This window comes from Rhipicephalus sanguineus, unplaced genomic scaffold (genome assembly GCF_013339695.2).
Source record: "Rhipicephalus sanguineus isolate Rsan-2018 unplaced genomic scaffold, BIME_Rsan_1.4 Seq892, whole genome shotgun sequence".
NCBI lineage: Eukaryota > Metazoa > Arthropoda > Arachnida > Ixodida > Ixodidae > Rhipicephalus > Rhipicephalus sanguineus.
This window is the reverse complement of record NW_023616223.1, coordinates 1-24785: the sequence shown is the minus strand read 5'-3', so window position 1 is coordinate 24785 and position 24785 is coordinate 1. Positions and strand designations below refer to the sequence as shown.

Genomic DNA, 24785 nt, shown 5'->3' with positions numbered 1-24785 from the left:
GCGGAACATTGAAATACTCATACTGTTTTTATGTGTGCGCATTGTTACGCCCACATAACAGAACATAGATAGTTTTGGAATTGGAAGGCTACCGAAGTCATGCTACTGAGATTGTTTAGTTGCAGAATAACTACATATTGCGCCATCTTGTTGCCTTCATCACACCTTACCATCACAGATAGCAGAAGTTTCATCTGCTGACACCTATTTAAATAGGTCACGTCAACAGTTCGTACAGGAGTGGTCAAAAGTTCCCAAGCCGCTATCCCGTGTAATCCTATGGCAACGAGGCCAGGGAACTTTTGATCGCTCCCTGTACATGCTCAGGAGAAGCAAAGTAGAACTTGATCAATAAAACATGACGCCATTTGGAACAACGAATAGAATTTATTGCAGTCAGTACGAAACAAACATCGCAACTAATAATATAAACATACAAAAGTAAGAAATGCATGTGCAAAATAGTCTCAACAAGCAACTCCACGCTACGGCTCATACGTATCCACATTAGAGATTTCGGAAAACGCCAGACCATGGGTGCACTTGGAGGAAGAAAAGCGTCTTGATGTTCGTTGTGTTTATAGCTGCCTTGCTAATTCACCGCCGTCTGGGCGTCAACACAGCCAGCTTTTTCATCGAAAGTCATGCCGCATGAACGAAACGGCATCACGGGAACAAAAAAAAAAAATGTTAGGACTATTGTTTTTATAGGTAGAACTGGGTGGCGGTGAAATGTAAAACGCACGCACAGCGCCGCCATTACCTATAGCCGCACTGGGAGAGATTCAGAATAGCGCAGGCCAAGAAGAGAAAATGAAACAGGAAAAAGTTGCGTATCAGATCTAACGACGTAGTTAGCTTTCAGAAAGTAAGTCTCGAAAAAAAAATTCTAACAAGAAATCATGCCAGTCACAGGAGTTGTACGAGTCCGGTAACTTGAAGGATGTATATTTTCAATTGCGATATAAATAATGCGTATACGTTTCAAGAAACAAATACAGGCTCAAAAGAGCGTCAGGAACAGTCAGTGTGTATACTTTGGTCTTACGAAAATGCAAATAAATATTTATGTACACTTTCCCCGCAACACCCAAGCTGAAGAGTCCCTGAAACGGTTCTTGAATTTACGCAAGCGGTTAGTCTAAACTGGAGTAATTCATTCGCATTATAGGAATAATCTTGCATAGATGAAACTGCAGGTGACTGAAATCTACTCTCATCCGAGGCCATGCTTTTCTTCCTCAAGAACTTCGCCGAGCAGTCGGGCTAAGCTTTTCCTTCCGCGATGTTCCGCCGGCGCACGGAAGATCACGGAGGCCACGCCCTGCGTTTGCCTGGTTGGTCTCTACGCCACCAGGTGCCACCACAAACGCGGCCGCTCACGTTCTCTCCTCCGGTATAGAGACGATGAGAGGCCAATCCACTCACTCGCGTGAGCGACGTCACAAAACCGTGCCACGTCCCAGATGAAAGGAGGGGGGGGGGGCTGAAAAGTCAATGTGGCGGCGCCACTGCTATATGTGCCACAGTGGGTGCTTAAAGCCTTTTAATAAATTGCAGGCACATAAATCGGTCTGCCCTGATTCGAAGTTGCCCACTCAAGAAGTTTGTACACTGTCGCCAAATTCGTTCCAGGGTCCCTTTAAAACGCCGTCCCAGAAGCAAATGCTTCACCATCACCAGCCAAACACAGAAACGCAAAAATGTACAAAAAATAATTCGCTCGCACCAAAAAATTTTATCAGACGCTAACAAAATACAAGAGCATACAATGCGCTGGGTGGTCCTGCTTGCGCGGGACGCAAAAAAAAATGAAAGAAAAAAGCACCATCTCCTTCGCGAGCCTCTGCATGCACAAGCAGACAGACGTCATGGTTTTCTGCTTTGTACAAAATGATGTAATTGAAAACGAGCACTCGTGTGGTATTCGTGTGTGCGTATTTTGACAGTGGCGTCTATTCGGTGAGACCACCTTTGCGAGTTCAGCTGCTCACAATAGGCTTCTGTCGAAGAACACAAAAAATAGCCGACCATGGCTCTTGAACTCCCGTGTACTTTGTGTTGGTTTCCACGAGCAAGCGTGGACGTCATGTCGTGTCGCCGATTACAATGGCCGGCTCTCTAGAACAGGAAAAAAAAAAACAGCGACTAGCTGAGAGCACGAATGCCCGGTAAACTCTGTCCCGCAGAGCTCGACAAGCTTCTGCTTACTGACCCACTCTTCGAGCAATTACCACCACGCCCTCTTGTTAAGCACCACTCCAATATTGATGAAGCGGTGTGAAGGATACAAGTATGGCACCTGTGGAAAACACCTTATCCCACGCAGCGCACACGTTTCCTTCCGTTGAGCAAATTAAGGAAGCGGTAAACAGAGTTTACACATTTTCTGCTTCGTGTGTGACCTGTGTGTTCTGTGTGTGTGTCTTCACACTAATCCTGATTCAACGAGTACGGCGACGACGAGGAACGTGAAGTAGATCGCAAGGAGCACGCCGCCATAGAAGCGCTTACTCTCGAAGCGGGTCGCCAGCATCGTGGCCATTGAAGACAGTAGGCTGGTGGCTAGGCCGGAGAAGAGCACCGTGATGAGCTTGGTGTAGTGAAGCTGGTGAAAAAAATACGGAGAGAGAACAGTCTCAGGAAAAGGAAATCGGTGCATCCTCTGCAGCATTCCAAGGAAGGACCCAATGAAAATAAAATGTATATAAATCGGGAAATGTCTCGACAATTCGGTGTGATTTCGGGCAACAGAGATCTGATTTTGATACGGGAGCATTTGAGAAGATTCAACTGTTCATAATCACGTCACATTATGGTACACAAGGTGATCAGATGCACTACGCAGTCCTTCACTGCAAGGTCCACCAGATTGCATGCTGCTGTATTGGGGCGACAAACACACAATTTGATCACGTTTTGTTTGTTATATACTGTGAAGCAATCGCCAAAAATGAATCCTGGAGCTGAATGGAGCTGAACGTTGCTTGATTGCTACGAAAGAGACCTTTGTATGGCACGAAACAGAGCATCTAAGTTTTAATTAAGCGTTAAATAAACAGGTAAACAAATCAACAGCAGAAGAAGTTGTTAATCTTCCGCAATAACGGCTGTGGAAGAATAACAATCTTGCAGAAACATCATGACGCGTTTTAGCCACCGCTGTAGCACTGTGACATCACCCCATGGAAGAGATAATCAACATATTTCGTATACTCACCACAAGAACGTTGTTCGTTCCTGCCAACTGAATAATGGACGGAATTCCAACACCGAGTAGAAGAGCTTCAGGAAGTAGTTAAGGAGACAGTGCGAATAGATGCAGACACACACAAAAAAACTCCAAGTCAGCTGCGATCCTAATTTCGGTGAAAGTAACCTTGTAAAATTGAGGTGCTGAGTAGACTGCCTTGCGGGGAGCACGAGGCAGTCTACCTGTAAGTAGACTGCCTTTGCAAGTAGCCACTTCGCTGTACCCGAGACAATTTTTTGAAAAAAAAAATAACGTCGCGGGACTGAAATGCTTTCTTGGTAGCAGCAAATTATACACGCTATAAAACATGCGGGGGTGATAGATTCGTCGCACGCTTGCATTGCCCTCTCTCTGTGCTCATTGTGAGTGAATTGCGACAAGGAAAAACCGCAACGGGAGATGACCTTAAGAAATAGTGCAGTTTGATACGTATACGGAGAAAAAATTTGTACAAGAAATTGTTTTGATTTGTCAAAGGATACTCAGGCACGGTGTTCCAAAGCATGCCGAGATAGACATTCGTGGGTAGCCTTTCCTTGCGATGTTCACGTTGGCAAGGAAGTCTGAAAACGAAGACGTTGGAGAAAGAAGTTTTATATACTTGTTCCACTACGTCACGTTTTCACGAGCATGATGTTTCACAAGCCACGCGCATGAATACAATGCTGAGTTTCATAGCATTTCTTAAAATATTGACCTCTCCCTCCCCAAAACTGAACTTGAGGGTTGATGTTCATAATGAATAAAAGCACACGGAATAATTATAGGTACCTCGTGGTTATGCAACCGGGCTGACTAAAATGCCTAGTTGAGGAGGGTCTCAAAAAAACACGGTTGATCCCTCCGTCATAGGAATCGGAATAACACGAAAGTAAAGCGTGCCCTTACAGAAGTAACTGAATGCGCACTGTACATCGATATAAGAGATTTTGCACAATGTATATTGATGTCTGGCAGCTATAACACCATTTAACGTGGATGAACCCACTTTGATGATTGGTGGTACAGCTCCATTCCGACGACTAATGTCCATGTTAAATGATAAACAAACCATTGTGGTAGCTGTAGTAGTTAACGCTGAAAGCGTAATCAGAGAACGAGGTGTGATAGCCAGAAGTGTCGTATATTGGACGCAGAACTTGGTCACCATACCACGGTATGTTAAAATGTGATTGAACACCACGGCCGGACTAGAGGGAAACGCAAAGCGCCTCGTGCCGCCCCCCGGCCGCGATTGTTCTCGGGGCGAGCGCGTGAGCATGGAACGCGGTTTTACAGCCAGGTGAGGCAGGCGCGCGTCGCAGAGCTATTTTTGGTTTGTATTAGCGTGCTGCTGAGCGAGGCCGACGCTTTTACGACGCTTGGTCCAAGCTCGCCACCTCGCGGTGTGTTAAGGCATTGACAAAATTCAACTTCTATTGAAAACGCGCCGAATGGGACGGACGTGTAACGCGTTGCAGGTACTAGTCGCGGAGGCCACAGCAATGATGAATTACTTTACCTTACCACTCCCAGAAGACCACCACCCAGCCGACCGGAAGAGCGGTAGATATAAAAGGCGCGTTCGTAAAGCCTCTTGAATCTGTGACCGTGGCGCAGTGGATAGCGTGCCCGGCATCTGTTGTTGCGGACCGAGCGGTCGTGGGTTCGATGCCCGTTGACGGTACCTTTTTTCTTTGCCATCTGATCATATATATTTTTTCGACGTCATTTCCGTGACGGAAATACGTTACTGAAGTCTTGGTGGACCCCGGCATGAAACACTTTCGTGTTAAAATTTAGCCTTCGACTTTTACTCCTTAAACTGCTTGAATTCAGTTCAAGAGATTATCACGATACCCCGTGGTATAGGAGGCCTGGGAGAACATCCAAAGGACTTCGTTTAAGACCTGGCCCGTCCACTGCAGTAAGGGCCTCTCCAATGTTCCGCCAATCAACCCGGTCCTGTGCTTGCTGCTGCCACGTTATGACCGTAAAGTTCTTAAAGGGGCCCGGCAACACCTTTCTTAGTTATATTGGAATAGTCTCATTATTGACGTATGACTTTTCACGAGTCATATGCCGCAAAAATTTTTCGAATCCGTCAAGTCTAAGTGGTGTTACCAAATTATAGAGATCACGTTCCGCAGCTTTCTCCCTCAACTCAACGCAGCGAGCGCGCGGAAAGCTGCGCGCGGCGTGAAGGGAGGGAGGGCGGAGGTGCGAGGAGGCGACGTCAGCGCCGGCGGCATTTTTTTTTCTTCATTTTTTTCTCTCTGGCGTCTCGGCGCAACCACGTGGTCTGTGGCGCCACTTCCGGTCGGCTCGCGCGGTCGTCGCCGAGCGGCGAAGCCCATGGCACCGTGTATGGCGCGTGCTTGAAAACTGCGAGGCGGTTTGGTAATGTTGGGTGTGCACCTCGAACTGCCGTTGTGTTTTCATCGCTCTGCCAACCATGGACGCAAACTTGCGTGCGCGTTTGGAACGAATGACAGCTGAGATGGGTTTCGACCCACACTCCGATACACCGCCTCGTCGCACTGCTCGCGCTTGAATCGTATGCAACACGGCAAAGCTGCGTGCACCCTTCTCCCAGTGGCGGTACTTCGATGCTGTTTGCTCTTCGAATGCGGGCGCACAGCGAGTGCGGGCTGACAACAAAGAACTAAAGACTAGAAGAAAGGATCGCGGGGCATCGGGCCGGCGCGGACCCATCCCCCGGCTGTCTGCAGCTACCGTGAAAATGCGAGTCTGCTCGGTTGCTGTGTCGCGGTTTCTCGGGAACCTGAGACTACGGGGAGGATACGCCGAGGTACGGCTCGATGACATACTGAACAGACAGCGAACGGGACTCTCGCCGTACAGCGAACACAGGTATCCTAAGCTAGCCGGCGCCAGCATTGTTATCAGAGAAATGCTGCACCGCTGCCTCGGTCGGTCGCGAGAACGTGCCGACGATGCAGTTTCCAGCTGACGAGGCAACACTCGAACGGCTGCCACTCTCAACGGCAACCGGCGATGGTCAAAAGCACAGAAATATTCACGATTTCGGCACTGCACATGGTGAAGAAAACGCAACCACGCAACTACGAGCAGACGAGCTGTCGGTGAGACCGGAAGTGCTAATATTAATGCTTGTGCGGTGTTTTAACGGCATAACACAATATAAACATACATATTATCTACTTATTGAACTCAAAATGAACAACTAAGGTAATAATGAGGGTGTTATCGTGATTATAACATCAGCCAATGGTGGAACTGACGACAATCGCGTCATATATTGCGGACTAATCCATCATTTGTCGAGAGAAGAGGGAGCGATTTTCAGCTTGACCTTGAGAATTTATTGTAAATTCCAGGCCGCTCGCTTCGCTATAATATTTGGCTCGCGTGTTCTCGGAGCCTCGACTACCGATTGGCAGCGCTTTTTGACCCTGCTCAAAAAGTGTTGCAGGGCCCCTTTAATATCATCTGCCCACCTAACTCTCTGTCTCCCCATCGTGCGTTTGCCTACTTTTGGAATCTAGTCAATTACTCTTATTGACCAGCGGTTATCTTGCCTGCGCGCTACATGCCCTGCCCATGTCCAGTTCTTCATTTCGACTAAGATGTCCTTAACACCCGTTTGCTCCATGGCCCACTCTGCTCTCTTCTTGTCCCTTAAGGCTACACCTATCATTTTCCTTTCCATTGCTCGCTGCGTCGTCCTCAATTTAAGTTGAACCCCCTTTGTAACCCTCCATGTTTTTGCTCTAGGTTTCTGCTCCACATGTCCAGTTAAGACATGTGGGTAATTAAAGGACATTTTCCATGAAGGGCATACAGATTACACGATCTTGCGTTGTATGCTTCGCTTTCATCAAGGTTTCTTATCTATTTAGTATTGCTATTACGAAATCGTCCCATATAAAGCCCATGTGAGCACTGTGTGAGTATTACACCACAACTACACACGGATTGGAGGATGCACGCGCATTCGTTAAGTCGGTTCCTGTGAGAGATATGAAACACAAGATAGCTTCGTCTTTCTTTTTCTGAAAAAACATTTCCTACTCGGAAACACTTAGCGTAATTATTCAAACCCTAGAAAATCTTGAGCCCTCAAAACGCGTAGAATCTACAAAAAGCATGACCTAGATGCTACCGGAACCATAGGTTTGCAGTGGGCGCATCTTCTTGTTATGTCAGTGCACGGGCCCATCACTGCTTCTTGATACATTACTGCACTATTTACCTGAACTCGACAGCAATGCAGTCACTTACCTAGAAGACCGTTTCCCCATGCGAGTATTGTCAGTCCGAGTATTGCATCACTAATGCGAAACACAATGCCAACGGCCTGCGAAAAAAAAAGCAACATTGCATTGATGTTATCAAAATTGCATAACAAGGGCAAACGTTGCTCCAGAGTTAGAGAGTGCTTACATGTTATTCACAACATTTACAGGTGTGCCAATGAAGTCACTACAATTAACAGACCGAATTTTGCAGTTCCTTATCACTATCACAATCAGAACTGTTCATTTTAATCGTTCGTAATCTGTTCACTTCAGCCGTGTAGCAAAGAATGGGGTATACACTTGTTGCAAGCGTGTTTTTACAAAAGTGCTGCGTAATTCACAGTGAGTCCCCGGCATGAGAAGAATCTTGTTAGGCAGGTTCACAAACTCAGTGTGCTACATGTGCTACTTTTTTGCTACGCTTTATCGACTTCCTGCTTGTTACGGCAGTTGAGATACGCGTCGTCTGCAGCGAGTTCTATCAGGTTGTTTTCCCCATCAGATGTGGTCACGTACCGACGCAGCGACATCGCAGAGACGGCGCAGCGGGAACCGCATTCATTCGCTCTGCGAGGCGCTGGCGCCCTCTCTCGCGCCCCGCCGGAGTCAGCCCCACGTTTTCGAAACGTTTTAGCGATTTTGAGTTAATTAATGCGATACTTCTTGGCTATTTCTGTTAAATATGTTATTTTAGACCTTGTTCGTTCATTTTAACACGGCTTTGAGCATTGCTAGCAATGTTATGGCCTGTATTGAGCGTTCTACTGTGAGCGTGATCACGCCACATGAGATAGGTGGACGACAAGCCGGTCCCCTGTAGTGCTCCGCACTTGGTCGTTTCCGGCACCAGCTCTCACCTGCAACAAAACGACGATTTCCATGGAGATGACGTAGATCCACACGACGCCAACAATGAAGCCGGCGTAGGCAAAGGCGAAGTGGTACTTGGGTGCCTTGTCATTTTCAGACGTAAATAGCACGACCACTCCAATCAGAGCACCTACAGCGGCTACAACTGTCCAGAGGGGAACCACGCCGCCGATCTCCACTTTTCCCATGCAAGTAAAAAGTTAGAAGGTTGCAAATCTCGTTAAAAGCGAGAACAGGACGGAAGAAACTATAGGTGTCCCGAAGCTCTAAGCGTACTTTTATCACAATATCCTTAAACTATATACGTTATCGAGATGATAAAAATACTTCCCCTTCGGACTCTGCAGACCACGCGCGCTCCTGTTTGCTGCTGCATATCTTGTTTAACATTGTGTGTCTGTGTCGCGATGAAAGGAACTAGCCTCCTGCCCACTGCTTCAATTCCCTGTTCTACTATGGTTCAGAGCATAAGGTTGCCAGCATTAACGCGGTTCAGATCCTAAGTTCTTAATAACACGACGACGGATAGAAATACACGAATTTTTCGAAGTTTACGACAGTCTAAGCCGACAGTATTTATTGTGCGTTGTTGCTCTGACACAGACGGAAAAAAAAGAAAAGAAAGCAAGCGCGCTGGTACTCGCAAACCCGAAGTCATCTTCATATAGTACTGACCTCCGTTTTAAATTAGTCCTTGTAAAAGGGGCCTAACGTGCTACTCGACGTAAACGTGGGAAGCACACGTTTATGAGTGCATCTTCAACCGCTTTGAATTCAACATTAGGCACAGTGCAGCTGGATGATTATTTGTGTAGACATTAGGGTCATCACGTATTCCCAAGGCGAAATGGAAACGATCCGTTTTCGAATGATTAAGCCGGCATACTCGGTAAATGAATGGGTCTATGCAAGCTCCTCCATAGTTTCTGTACGAAAAGCTCGTCAATGATACAAAACATTACGTGGATGCTACGCACTCCACAAAATGAATACTACGGCCGAAGACAAAGACTAGGAGCACAGGGACTGTAATGCAGTGGATCACGTTGAGAGGGCGGCACCAGTTGTTGTTCTTCTGGGTGAGGTCCACCATGGGGTAGTTATTGCCAGTGTGAAGAACACAGGGATCTATGGAAGAAAAGAGCAACACAGATGGAGTTACTCACCCTATTTATCGCTGTGCAGAGATACCACACGCATACGAAAAAGAAAAACAATATATCAAGAACCGACTCCGCTTGCTACTCAATAAGGATGCCTTTAGCACGCTTTGGGTGTGCTATTGTAGCGCAAGTGTCGCACTTTATGCTATGGTGGTAATAATCTCCCCGTACCACATTGCCTTACCTGTACGCGGGAGCCACCGGGCACTTTCTTGAGGACCAATCTGTAGTCCTGTGCAATGTCTGCAAACGACGGAATATCGAGACAGCAGCTATCACGAGGTCAGAACACGAAAGCGGCTAATATATAATATATATATAATATATATATATATATATATATATATATATATATATATATATATATATATATATATATATATATATGTTGTTAAGGCTCCTTGAAGTTACCGTGTAAATACACAAAGACATGGCCCTGTGGAATACTAGCGCCCGGTATACCACAGCAGCAGTTCCTTGGTTGTGAACTTGCTGCTATGCCACGGCGAAGGATAACAAAGGCCAGTAAGCTTATGTGATTCAATGCTTGCGTTTATTGTTAATCTGTAGTTTTTTCTAATACCTTGGACTCAATTACCGTAGTGCCAACGTGGATAGCATTGTTTCTTGTAAACACGTTGGACACCCTGTTCAGGACAGATAACATTGTGTACACGACAATGTAAACACATATCTGTAGTACCATTCCGTGCAGACAACCCTTCTGCTACATCGTGTCAGGTTCACGAGTGTGTTTGTATCTTCTGCTTATATTGTGGTCCTTTACCCTTGAAAAGACTGTGAAGTTAATCTTTTTCTCCAAGTAACAGCACCAACACGACTCACGTCGAAAGAGATCAGTAAATTGCAACTTACTCGCTAATACCGATTCACTTCCTACCCGTCGCGTTTTAGTCAACGTGCAAAACACATCAGATAAGGTGACGCAGAAGTAAACCTTAATTACATTTCGATGTGTATAAGTTCTGTATGATACTACTGAACCGGTCAAGCAGCCTTGAACTTCACAAAACCTGCCGGAACGTGGAGTAAATTTTGCAACCGTGAGCATCCCCGTTAACATTTACTATTTTCCTGCATTTGTTGAAGCGTTGAAGCGCTTATCCTTTGCTATACTTTCGCATACCACATGCTACCATCTGATATACTAAAGTAGTATTAGTCTATGAAATCAATTGCGCATTTTGTTCTATAATGTTCTCTGTTTCCGCTTGAATACAACTTCGTGCTGCCGTGCTTTGAATTGCAAACAAAATACCATAGTTGTGTTTGTACTGGAGGTCCCGATAGATTCTTTGAGTATAGGACCTCCTTCTGTATACTAATAAAGTGTTGGGTAATACTACCCAACATTTAATAATAATTTTTTTATTCTGATTGTTTTGTTCTTTTGCTCTGTTCGAAAGTGTTAGGCTAGAACGAATCAGAACAGGCACGTACCTTGAAGATGCTGACGAGGTACATCAGGAACGGCTTCCTTCTCCTTCTCGTCTAAGTTAAACAGAGAGGAGCTTGTTGATCACGTCCAGTACAAGGCCCGTCGAACTCTTCTCCTCCTCCTGTGCGATACAAGGAGCCTTGTCCAGCTTCGAGGCTCTCCTTGGTTTATCAATAGAAATGGCAAGTGTGTCCACTGAAAAAAAAAAAGACAGAATATTTTTTTATAATTGGTAGGAAACTTTATCATTCTACTGAGATGGAATAAAGACAATATTGCTGTTAATCAGTTGATGGACGACATTAGCACTGCAGTCAATTGACCATCATTCGCCACCGTAAGTCCTCTTTTATCCAGCATTTGTCAGAATGATGCATCATTGGCCGGCATTAAACTAATGCTGGTCCAGGCAAGCCAGTGATAACGAGTACTGGCGGTATGCTTTTATGCACAGCATGCCTATATGTGTAAAATTTTGCGGTTCAACTGAGTCATGTACACTCCTGTCCGGTAAGCAGATAGCTCAATAAAAAAAAAAACATTTGATGGGACTGTTTGATATGATTCATCACGAAACCATGAACTCACCGTCGACTTCTTCCTCAAGGCTGTCAGCGCCAAGGTTGATGTAATAGACACCCTCATCGGGATCTGGCACTGTGTTTTTCTCGGCAACTTCAACATCATTGCTCGGTTCGGTCTTCAAGTACCTGAAGGCTACAGAAAAAAAAAAATCGGACGGAAGGAGTCAAGCAACAGCGCGCATGCGACTGTATAACCTTTAGAAACGCATACGATTAGAGATCTGGGTGCAAAAAAAAAAAAAGCACTTAAAATCGCTTAAGCAATAATTCTTCGAAACAAAAAATTGGCCGCGTATCTGCGTGCTTCGCTGCAAATGTCGTGTAAAGACGATAGAAGAGGCGCTGTGTGAGATATGGACGCCATCTGGCAATACGTCGGGAAACATGAGTGCTGTGTTGCGTGCTGGTAGTCCCGGCGCAGCAGCAGGCGAAGACCGGCGGTGACCAACGCGACTGGCGGGGACGCCAGCCAGCCCGAAAACGCGGTTTGGCGCGAAGCGCTGAAGCAGAGAAACGTCCGCACTCAACGAGTACTCTCCACACACTCTTTTATTTACACGTCGCCTGGGTAAAACAGGAACGCCAGAGCGGCGCCCACAACCGGCAGCCTGAAGGCCGCCCACAACGCTGCTTTTTCATTTTTTAAATATTTTTTTCACCTTCTTGGCCTTCTCAAAACTAAAGTTTTTCAACACCAACCCATGGCATTCATACAGTGCAATACAGAACCGAACCGAAACACAACAATGAGCTCGTGCGAAGCCGTACCAGTTCAAGACGGCTGGCCCTTGGGCAAATGGTTCAACTTTCGCCGAGTGGCTGAATCGAGGGACGTGACGACAAACAGAAAGACAGACAGACAGAAAGACAGACCAAAATTTCTGCATTTAAGTTCCCCAAGAAAGACTATCGTCTTTAAAAGTTTCAGTAATCTTCGATGCCCCTATACTGTTACCGGAAGGATATCTCTAATGGCAAGACACATGAACAAAACGCTTTGTGAATCGGGCCCCTGGGCTGAATTCACGAAGACAGAGGCCTCTGTCAGGCACTAGGTCCGTTAGTCTCTTCCTCTACTAGAAATATAAATTTTCCAAGAAAATAGGTTCAAATTCAAGTTAAACAAGCCGGCTAGCCAATAGCAGAGATTCTTTACGAATGGATACCTTTATGAATTCTTCTGGGTAATCACGCTTTTAACGTACTGGGACGGACAAGAAACACCAGAGACGCGGAGCGCTCTGTGTCTGCGCTCTATGTCTATGGTGTCTCTAGTCCGTCCTAGTACATTAAAGCAGGATTACCCAAGAAGATGTACAGCCACTAGCCCCTATTGCTGCTTTTATGAATGCTGTCCCTGTTTCGTTAATTTCACTACTTTGCTCTTTACTATTTAATCAGTGAGCGCTTAGTCAGAAATGTAATTATGATGAAGTATTTCTACCGAACAGCAAATTACCTTCTAACTGTCGTAAAAGTGATCACTAATAGAAGTAGCCAATGAACCTTTGTATACTCACCAATTGGCACGACATAGGAGCGCTCAGGGTCGTCTAAGACGTGCCGCCTTCCATTGAACGTCAGTTCGCTTGGAACTGTGGATGCCTCTGTAACCGAAACGAAGCGCCAAAGAGGAGCATATGAAATAGCGCTGTAGGCGACTGGCTGCTAATCAAGTAAGGTATAAGAATGTGAGAACAGGTACCTTCGGGGTATATACCACTGAAGATTTACCATAAAAGGACTCGAGAAGACCTCCACAAGAACACGCTCGATGCACGCGCAGTCTCCGTTCGCATTCGCTATCTTCTTATACAGACGATGCGGAGAGGGGGCAGCGTTTGCGTCGGACGTGTCTTTGCGTTGGCCTTCTCGTCATCCCTTTATGCTAAATGCAAAGCACGTGTCCGCGTTGCCTTTTTATTGACTCTGTAGCGATGTACCTGTTCTTGTGACCAAGAATGTGGTACCTGGTGGTTTTCTTTGTTTGTGGGGTTGGTTGGCCATGTGGTACGTACTCATTTTGTCTTAAGCTTTACGGGTGGCATTTGCCATGCGTGTGTTTTGGGGGCTATAATGCTCTTGGGCGGGACACCACACTGTGGGCGGTGAGGCGCCACCTTAGCGCTGGGGGGCCTGGAAGACAAAGACCCAAGAATTAAGGCATTTGTCCTGCGTTCGAGCACTTTGCATTCATTCTGAGATTGAAATACAACCAACTATTCGGTTTCACTCTGAAATAACTACAACTTTCATGCAGCACCTTGTTCAAGGCCTACTTCTTAGTAAGTTAAACTACACTTTGTTACAACTATAGTCTTGAATGGCATTATTTGCTTAGATTTTGAAACCACTTTGTTAGTTCACATACCGCGACACTAATACGGCGTCTCCATGGAATAATTCTTCCATTTCTTAGATCTCTTCGCTTATGACCACTAATACAATAAAAGAACGCTAACGTGGAGCGGATCACGGTGTAAGTGTGTATATCTTACACCGTGAGCGGGATAGAAATGCTGGCTTAAAAAAACGGCGCGGCTGGGTATGATAAGAGGGCGTCTTCTAGCACTCTGAGTTGGCTAGAAAAATGCAGCACTCGAACGCAGGATATGCGGACGACTTGTGGCTATCAAATCAAACAACGCGATGAATAGGAAAGCACAAATATCACGAAGCGCGTTGTACTCATGCAACGATAATCGTCTCAATGTTGTCCTTTTTTCTTTTCACGAACAACGAAAGAAAGTACAAACCCACATCGGCTGAATGACATGCATGTCCATAAACATGCTACAGTCGACAAGTGGCATGCTTTCATGCAAGCATCGCAATATTCGAAATGATCAGGCAGCATGCTTACAACACGTCAGACCCACATGAGAATTCGTCATGCTAGAGATGCGCTTTGTGCGATGTGTTCACAGTTGCATGCTCTTCACTCTTTTGTTCGTGTCACGAAAGTGAACTGCACCGACATTGCTTCCTCCCATCTTCGTGTCAAGCACATAGACACATTACAAGCATAAGAAAACGGCAGCAACCATGTCAGAAAACCAGCACTGAACAAGTGTGAGTCAAAAGAGCACGCCTCTTTCAAAAGTGTGCACTTCTAGAGAATACAAACATGTTTCAGAAAAGGTTGGCGGAGAGGTAGAAAACAACGGGAAAGGCCATTAGATGACCTGAAGAAGACAGAGTTTCGTAGGCCTTGGATACAGTACAGAGCCCTCGCAACGAGCGACGAACAGTTGCGTCTTGAGAAACAAACAAATAAACAAAACCAACAGCCAGAACGACAAAAGATATGAGAACTCGGAGAGCTTACGACTCTCGAGGTAGTCCTGCAAGAAGGGAGACAAAGGCGCCAAGGACCGTCATATTCAGCAGGAATAGTACGGCGAAACGGGAAGCATCGAGAAAATTCGAAAGGACAGCTTTGGTATACCTTATGTGCGTTGCGAAGGTACAGAAACGCCGAATCCGTCTTTTAGCAGCCACACCTCTTGGTGAAAGTGCGCGCGACCGACGCGGGTCTCGGAAGACCTTCTCCTGTCCAAAGGAGAAAGTTCCGGTGCACTTTAGCGCGAAGCCGTCTGCCAAAAGCTCGGAGGCAGGTTTCTGCATCCACGCGCACGATCCGGGCGACAGGCACCGAGGTGAGATGGCGCTGCCGACGCAAGACATGGCGCCCGTCCGGTTTGGCAGTACGAGCCTGCAAACCGCCAGCGCCAGAAGCGTTGGTCGACTGGAGAAGCACCTACCGTTCTTGGGAGGCTTTTCGTCGTGGCACCCTTTTTCTTCGTCTCGCTGTTGGCGATCCTGTTCTTTGGCCAGGTACCTTTGGTAAACTATTCCACTCACGACGACCACAGTAATGTATGCGCAGTAGAGGCAGATGAAACCTGCGTGGTTAACAGGCAAAACTCAGTGTTTCAGAGCTGAATGCTGCGTTTGTTTCTTCTTAATGCTCAGTTTTTTTATATATGCCACTCTACTCCAGGATTCTAGTTTACTCACTGTCGCTGTTGCGTGATCTTACCTCAAGTTGATTCATGATTTTTGATTAACCTTGGCAACAAACAATGGACTTACTTAACAGTTGGATAATATTGCCGGCAACATCGTTTTTTACGCTAAACGATTTCAAGTGTCAATTTTTTTCTGAAGTGCGTCTTTACGAGTTCGTGCTCTGCACTACGTCTTATCTCACAACGCCGCGATTCGCGGAGCACACGTTTACGCAAGAACATTCTTAGATTTATAAATTACGAATTTCTTAAAGTATAATCACGAGACCATCGCAAGCAAATGCTTGCGTCAATCATGACTTGAATAATTGTGTTTCCCAGTGAAAAGCAAACATTACGGGTAGGTCAACCATATGCGAGGGTTAACCCTTCTTTCTCAATTCTCCCTTTTGTTACAATGTTATTTAGCATTGTGTTACCATAAAAAAAGATTAAACAAAACTAGACTTCACCGTACCTATAGCGTGCATCATGGTGATCGCTCCCGTGTAAAACAAGTAGAAGGCCCAAGCCCCTGCGGAGAAGTAGAACACGCTGTCTCTCAGGAATGGTCGGGCAGCCAGCTTGAAGGGCTTCACGAGGAACACCGACCCGGCAACAACTGTGGTGACGAATATCCCACCACCTACGTAGAAGAGAACATTTCGCCCTTGGTACCAATGATTCATGCTGGAAATAACGTCACGCCTTGTGGGAATAAAGCTTGTCCATAACAGCAATCACAAAACGTTTACTGATATTGTTAACGAGCCAACTCGATTGCGTGAACTATGTAAAGCCAGTTGATGCTGATGGGCTTGGTTAGGCAATATTGAGCGCTTTTAATTGCGCATGAATGATTTCATGATTGCTAGACTTCCTAGGATTTACTAGTACATTCTGCGAATACTGCGACCCTCATATTTATAACATCGCTAAAAGAGCTAAAGATTGCGTAGCCCTTATTTATTTCATACCGTAACGTAATAAAAATTATTTATTTTACACCGCAATAACGCGTTTGCATCGTTGACTGATGTTTAACATGGAATTAGTTTTTACGTTCATGACTGTTTCGACGAGTATTTTTCGTAACTGGGACAAAAACAAGTGATGTTGCTTGTGTTGAAAGGATGCCTAATTCACTTTGAGTTTAAGACTGGTCGGTCTGCGAAGCATTCAGTACTCCACTGAATCATGATTCAACGTGTTATTCACACACCGCCGCAATTTATGCCGTTAAATTGATCAACAGGAGTCTGTTAGCGAATGCGCTGGGGCAACAGTGCGCGTTAAACAAATTTCATTGAGGATTATCGAGCTCAACCCACCTACAAGGCCTCCAATGACAAGCTCGTACGATCCTTGCCTCACACCTGCCAGGGCAGCGAAGATGTCCGGAGAACCGTTGCCGAATGCGAGGAGTGTGACACCATGCACTTTAGTCAAGGCATTTTTGATATAAAGATATGTTGTACTGAAGCCTAAAAACACTTCATTTAGCAAGGCATAATTGTCTTTCAAGTGGAATAGTACACTAATGTGAAGTTATTTCCTTTATCAAGCGCATATATTGAAACAATAAAAAATTGTGAGCACTAAGATTTACAAAAAAATTACGTGGTAAGATTCATGCAAAACGGGTTTGGTTGCCACGGTAAAGAATTGAGCTGAACGCATGGAAAGCGTCAAGATTGACCTCCAGTGTGATGGGTATTAAGAGAAGGAAATGTATATCCCGTACGACGAAGAAGGCTTCGTGCAAAAACATTTCGACTATCGTCAAACCTTTCATTCGGACAGATGTAGACCGCTGTTTTACAGTTCAAAGGATACTGCCATGTTCTGGGACATGCGGAGTGTCTTTGAGATGACGAACAAGGCTGGAGTCAGGCTGTAAAGAAAATGTTTCGAAAAATGCAATTAATTGCATTAATGTTGGATGTATAGACATAAGCAGTTTATTCCCACGTTCGTACAGTGTCGCACACTGTGGCATATAAGACGAAAATGTTAAAAAAGACAATAATTATCCTACAGATACAGTGAACTTTATTGAAAACGTCCTGACAGAAAATGCCTTAGGGCAGCGTCCATGGTCCTCGACGCTGCCCCAATAATTATCTTAGTTGGTAGAAAATTGCTAGATATACCACGCGGTATACAGTAGTGTTTCAGAAGAGGTGGTAGAGTGTTATGAGCGTTTTTACGTAAGCGACTTAGTTTATGTTGTATTATTATAAGAACACACTGCAGCATTCCTGTTTTTTTTTTTTTTTTTCGTTTGCTGTTGTCCTGATGGCACATTAAGCGTGCTAAGAAAGAAGCAACTTGAACTTCTGTACGCGTTTCCCTCGCCAATGCCGAGGTAGGCAAATGAGCATATTTACGCACTATACAGAAATAGATTAGTTCCATAATTCAGTTTTTTTGCACTTGCTGACGAAGCAGTCGAATGTCCGCGAAAGAACTATAACACCGACAAAGGTATGAGAAAAGAGTAAGTCGTCGCGTGTGAACACAGTAACGGTCACTTACAAGTCACCTGACGTGACGCCGAGGGCGACGAACAACACTAGCAACCACATCACCTGCGAGTAGAAAATGGCAGTACGTTAATCATCCAAGTGATACGTAGAGAATAATAGGACATCAAAGCAAGTTACGGTACTGCAATATGATCAATATTTATGCAATATACGCCATCACCGTTGTGCACGCAATGGTGTAATCCACCCCCCCCCCCCGCGCATTCACTGGTCGTTGTTATTGCTCTTATCTGTGAGGATGCTTCAGCACCTTGTTTGCGACACAACTACGTATAACTATGGCTGCGACGCTGTCTAAGGGACATCCATAAAGTGGGCAATTCCTGTCGCGCCCATGTGGCGCAGGATGGTTTAACGACGAGATGCGAAGGGCACAGCTGTTTATTGCATGCGTCAGCATAGGAAAAAAATCTAGCTGCTCTTCGTGATTTCCATGAGTCACAGCTCTCCCAAAGGCTTAGACAGTTAAACGAATCTCTATAGTGAAAGCTAGCAAAAGAAAAGAAACGCAAGTGGATGAATATCTTGGAGCTTGCTGTTGTCTACGAATACAATTTGTGCCGGCTTCGTGGTGGCAAGATGCAACTCCGAACCTTCGAAGCAGCAAAGCTCGTGCGTTAGTAGGGAAATGTTCTCGCTCGAAATTAACAAACGGAACACTCAGCTTAAAGAGACAAAGAACCTCCAGAGAACATGTAGCCTATTTTAAATAAAAATACTGAGCGTTAAGAGCAAGCTATGGAATCTGGGAAGTAATGTAATGAAGAATGCGAAAGAAAAAAAAGGCTTTAAAGGGAAATGAGATGTAATCGAGGTTTTGTCATTGCAGTATGACCATTGATAAAAGTAAGAAATTTGGATATGTGAAAGGTATTTGTATGACGCAATACGAAGCTAACTAGAACGCTGATGTTAAATGCGATGGCGGTGATTGTAGCTTATTTAGTAAAAGTTCCGTGTTGATCTATTATTTCCCTATTTATGATCGCGATAACGTCTTCTATTTTATTCATCGAGTGTGATAGCTGTGTTTATAAAATTTCTAATAACTTACATATTTTTTTCACGCCATTTCTTTCATGCAATGATTAATGTGATCGTGAGAGTTTTTTACTGACGCTGTTTTGAACAACGCACTTACCGTGAGCAGCAGAGATTCCACGTAGTGCTGCGGGCCGAAGAGGCAATAGATCCCCTCGATGTAGTTGATGTAGCCCATGTTGGCTGAACATGATGGTTCGGAACGAACATACTCACACCTGTCAGTCAGGTTCAAGCTCGTCACGTCCCGACACTGCAGAAGGGGTGCGAAAAGGTTAGGCTTTGACGTATGCCGTTTTGCTGCTCAATATACCACGTAGTAATGCAACAACGCCAGCATGACAAGCTCGACCAAAAGCTCGGAAGCCTTCTCAACGAGCTCAAAGTAGCTACGATATTTACTCACTCATTTTTTAAACATTTTCATTAACTTTCAGGGTCCATGCGGACAGGCGTAAGACACTTCAGAAACGCTATTCTATATCTGCGCTATCGAACAATTACTTGGAAAATTGCAGCAGCTCATTCACACGACTACACGAGAACTGGAGGTATTGTTTGTTCGCGTTAACAAATGTTAACTTTTTGCTTTGCTTCAGAGTACTGCAGAGAAGGATGGCCAAGCCTTTCAAATATCCGGAAATCGCTGGAAAAATAAGCCATGAGGATTATTATGGTACTAAACGAGAAAAAAAAATAATAAGATGACTTTTATAGCAAGGCAGTAGGGAACGAACAATAAAATTGTGCCATGGTGTTTCTCTGCGGAAAGGAAAGAAAAACGCATTCAGGCATAAAGCTCTGAGATATTGAATTTATTTATTTTTCTCTCCGCAATCTTATTCTTAGTACCGTAGAAGGCTTGCATGAAATGTTACTTTAGGCACGCACAACATTATACAGACTGCTACCCCCCCCCCCCCCCCCCACGCGGTTTACAGCTTATTGTATGAAGAGCTTAAGGGACCATTCAAAGCAAGGATAACGGCAAGAATTCACATATATCAACTGTGACGCCACATATTCTTATAATTAGAGGCACTCGGATGTGGTTGGCAGGAAACAATTTCTGAATATCTCAATTTCTCATTTCGAGAAGATGGGGGTAAGCCCCGAAAGTGGTGTGACTTATCGACTTTAGTTGGACCAGTAAGATTTTAGTGGACGACGTCGTAAGAAAGTAAACTGAACAGTAGGAGGACCGACTCACCGAAGCCGCCATAAACTCGACCGCAGCTGTGGACACCATTCCGGAGTATGGTAGACGCTAACGCGAGGTCTCAGGCACGAGGTAGCTTCTGAGAACTGGTCGGAACGAAAAGGCACGATGTAAAAGTCGCTCCAAACTCGTTCGCTCGGATGCATCGGCTGAAGGGGCGAACCCGTGCTGAGGCCGCGGAACCCGGACACCGCTTAAGTAGTGCCCCTCGCGAAGCGCTACCTGCTCACTCATTGGTCCAGGATGAGCGGTCACGTGGTCTCCCTGCACGTCCGGTGTCGTCCTGCGTGCCAATCACGACATTGCAACGACGGTCCGCGTACTTTGGACCGCAAAAAAACAAACGCGATGTGTAGAGGAGGCGACATGATATGTCGTTCTTGTTGTTCTGCTATATTCCCCCACCCCCTCCTTTCCCGCCACGGGAGTTCATCCTCCTTTCCCAGTGCTCAACTTCCAGGAGTTCTCTCTCTTTTATTTCAGCAGTATAGCGCATAAAGTGCCGTTATGATAGATTTTTTTGTTCTTTTAGGGGACGTTGTAAAAACAAGGGAATCGCGTCATCCGTCCGTGCATTGCGGTTCTTATCGCGAACACCTCGCGAAACAAGTGCGAACATCGCCGCTTCAAGTGCGGGACGGTGAATGCAATGCCGTTGGAAACATGTCTCCGCGCTAGATAAGCCCAATCCCGCTCGCCTTATTCCTCTCGTGCTGCGTCTCGTCTCGCTCGCGTCCGCTATACCTTTGCGTGCGATGTACGCAGCCACCACCACGCCCGATAAGCTGAGCCAGACTGCGTCCCCCGTTCTTGATCAAAGCCTCGTCGAGAGGCGAGCGCGACGATACTGCAGCTGCGGTGGAATCCCGTTTATTGTTCTCCGATTAAGATTCGTTCGAGTGTTTTTCCGCACTGTAAGGCGCCTGTTATGACGGTAACGGGAGGCAACACGAAGACAGTGCTGAAATAACGCGTTGAAGGAACACACAATGGAAAATTTCGAGAATAGAGGAGACTACAAAAAGTCACAAAGAAACTAATGGTCAGCTTTGCCAGCTGGGGTAGCCACCGCACGTAAGCTCTGCATTGAATTCTGACAACTGTTAAAGGAACGAACGACATCGCTGTACGTAGTACAGCTAGTTTGACTCATCTTCCAGATCATGCGAGAATTAAGCGAACATACAAAAGATCAGGTGTTGCGCCCTGGGCTTCAAATAGCATTAAATATTTTGTCCTCGTTGTAGCAGTAACATATACTGCAAAATATTAGCTGCTACGCTGTCAAAAACCCATGGTTCTTACACCAGGAGTTCCTTCTCTCTATGCTACGAAGGTCAATAGATATTTAAACGAAACTGCCATTGAAATACGGGTGAGCACGTTACAAACATAGTGAGCGCATCACTGGAAAGAATTACGAACCCGGAGCTAATATTGCGTATATAAAGCGTTAGAAAAGTGTACGTCATCACAATGTTTCTGGATATTTTAGTTTATTGGTGAAAGTTCGGCAAATTCCAGTAATTTTGGCAACAGTATTCTGGAATGTGTAGCGAATAACGATGTTTCTGTTTGAGAGAGTGACGCAGCCTTGAGAAATACAATCTGTTGCATGCTAAGAAGCGCGCAACAATACCGGGCAGGCGAAAAATAAAGCGATCAGTTATGTTGAGTTGAAGCAGTTGCATGTCAAAACACCTGAGACATTAACAATACCAGGTCAGCGTAAAATAAAATTATGAGTCATGTTGAAGAGTGTTTGCAAGTCTGCGTTAAAAACAACGTGGGCTTGCACATAACGGATGACACAGTACTGTAACTGAATGACCAAAGAATGCTGCCTCTGTAACCCGCACGAAAACAAAGTAAAAAAAAAACAAGTTTGTACTTTTAGATAATTGTAATCATCTGTAGAAAGCGCTCATATGCCTTTCTGTTGAATATCAGATCCAAGGATTGAAACTTTCCAGGCGTGGTGATAGTGATCGACTTACATGCTTGTTTTCACTTAGACTTATCTTTTCGTCTGCTTAGTAGGCGCTGTGTGGCCTGTGAAATTCTGATAATTACACGCGGCTCGTATTGCTTGCGTAAGCTATGAAGCGAGATAGCATGAAAGCGATCGCAAACGTGATAAAGTAACCAAGTACGCTGCAATGATCCTGCGTGTTGAACGTTTACGTTTGCATGATTTGCAAACGTAACACACATCAGTAATTATATACGATAAAAATTATACCAGTGGTTCGCACGGTACCTAATGCAATGCCGAGGCTATGGTAAGCCGCACATGAGCGAATGAAGGACAGCGTTACTCGACAAGTGGCCAAACAGGATGTATTAAAAATGTAAATGGAGGCTGATTCGCACTAAACGGACTCACAGCCCGGCACAGTGAATTTTTAAATATACGAGACTTTTTACATAAGTTAATTTCGGTCAAATCTTCCGCAAAAAGTGCATCGAGAATTTCGTCTTTTCTGCTACCCGCCGTGGTACAGCTTATCGTGTATAAGCACAAGCGGTGCTATGCTCGAGGACGCTCGTTCGATTGCCGACCACGGCAGCCACAATACAATGAGGACGAAACGCAAAGAACACCCGTGCACTTCGATTTAAGTACTCGCTAAGTAATCTTAGGAGCGTCACAATTATTCTGAAGACCACCCCCCTCCCCCCCGCACACACACACGCTGGCTGCGTGTACCTCCTAATCACATAGTGATTTTGGCACATGAAACACCAGGTAAATGATACAAATACATATTTTGTGCGGCGAACACAGGAACAGGAAGGGAAGAACTGAACAGAGACAAGGTTATAAGTTCGTGGCGGAGTGCGTTTCCGACGACACTCAGTTTCAGCCAGCACTCCTGTTCTCTACACTCCCACCCCCCACCCCCCTTCCTTTCCCGGTGCCTCCCACGCAGCATCGGCTTCCATTCTTTCTATTTACGCGCAGTAGAGAACGGAAGCATCTCGGGCAACAGTATTTGGGAGGATGGAGCGCCGGCGAACCGTGACTACGCGTAACGTTAAACGCCGCCGGCAAGCCGGGAGTGTTGATTCCGAGCGATGCCACCCCCGCTGTGGGTTAACGCGGCGTCCGCGAGCGCTCGTGCGCGCTGCTCATTCATGCAGTGTAGCGGCCCCGATTTCGCGCACTGCGTGGCGCGTTGAGAGCGAAGGGTGGTAGGCGATAAAGGCGAGACCCGTTATCCGCCGTTCTCTCCGACGCTCACTGTGTGTGTATAAGAGAAAAGCAAACAGGGTCGGACGAGCTAACCTCTTCGAGTGGCGAGTGCGCGTATGCCGGGAATTATCGCTTACCTGGCGGGCTTGCCACGTGAAGTGGGGACAGTCAGAAATCTCTGGACGACGCGCGTTGTAAAATAAAGGACTGTGCAGAGTACCGCTTGATTTAAACTTCTTTGTCCAAAAGCTTTTTTGTGTAGAAGTATGCGGAAGTGTTCGTTACAATAAGATGGAGAACTAGAGCAAGTTGAACTGGTTTATGTAAATTCATTGTGGATTAAGTGGGGACGGAAATAGCGTCTTTTCCTCACTCATTCACAGAATCCACCACATTTTCCTCCCCCATAACCCCTCCCCTTTTCAGTCAACATGGGCAGGTGTACGCGCGGCCATCAGAATGATTTAACGAAGGACAGAAATAATAATATTAAGACGACGATGGCGAAACATAGCGCCAGCTTCCGAAAGACTCAACGGTAATATTTCCAAGCTGACATCCTGTCGCTTACGCAATAATAAATATTGCCACTGTCCCCGTAGTAGAACGAACTATGGTACAGCCTTGTCTTGTGTTTCCTTTCATGAACAGCATACAGCATTAGGTATCTCATTTCGCCTGATTATGTTGCGTTTTTGCTACTTGGACATGCCGTGTGCATATTAACTGGCCTAGTCATTTCACGCAACACTTCGTCATCTGGAGTATCATGATAGACGAACGGTCACGCAATCACTCCGTTTTCAACAATATAACTAACGCTTTTTTAAAAATAATTCCTTCGTCATTCGCGAGCTAATTTAAGTGAAAAGAAGCGCTTGGTGGCGGAACATCGTTTAACAGCTGCTTTTTCGTACATAAACCAAATCTCCGAAGTGATTTTACCCCAGCTTGAGCGTCTTCCGTCCATACACGCGACTGCCGGCCGATTGGCAAACTAAAGCCAATGGTCACGCAGACGCATTGTGAAACGTTTATCCGTTGGATGTGTGCATGACGCACAAGACGTCACAATGACAGCCTCCGTGTGATCTTCGTTGCCCGGAAAAAAAAGGCAAATCTTCTCTAGTTCAGGAACCTCATAGATTGCGGACTGCTGCTGGAGTCCTGAGCATGCAG

General features: G+C 45.6%; 1 protein-coding gene across 1 annotated transcript; it reads right to left on the bottom strand.

The window, feature by feature from the left end:
* Nucleotides 1–367: 367 nt before the first annotated feature.
* Nucleotides 368–20616, bottom strand: LOC119378596 (mitochondrial sodium/calcium exchanger protein-like). The gene is given in 19 exon segments (XM_049411779.1): nucleotides 368–2608; nucleotides 3221–3285; nucleotides 3736–3816; nucleotides 7499–7574; nucleotides 8373–8558; nucleotides 9368–9477; nucleotides 9480–9513; nucleotides 11010–11045; nucleotides 11048–11202; nucleotides 11596–11724; nucleotides 13112–13259; nucleotides 13712–13727; nucleotides 14920–15496; nucleotides 16080–16247; nucleotides 16933–17036; nucleotides 17439–17495; nucleotides 18140–18192; nucleotides 19292–19444; nucleotides 20402–20616. Coding segments are annotated over 19 exon segments (2367 nt in total). The 5' UTR covers nucleotides 20441–20616; the 3' UTR covers nucleotides 368–2428.
* Nucleotides 20617–24785: the final 4169 nt, after the last annotated feature.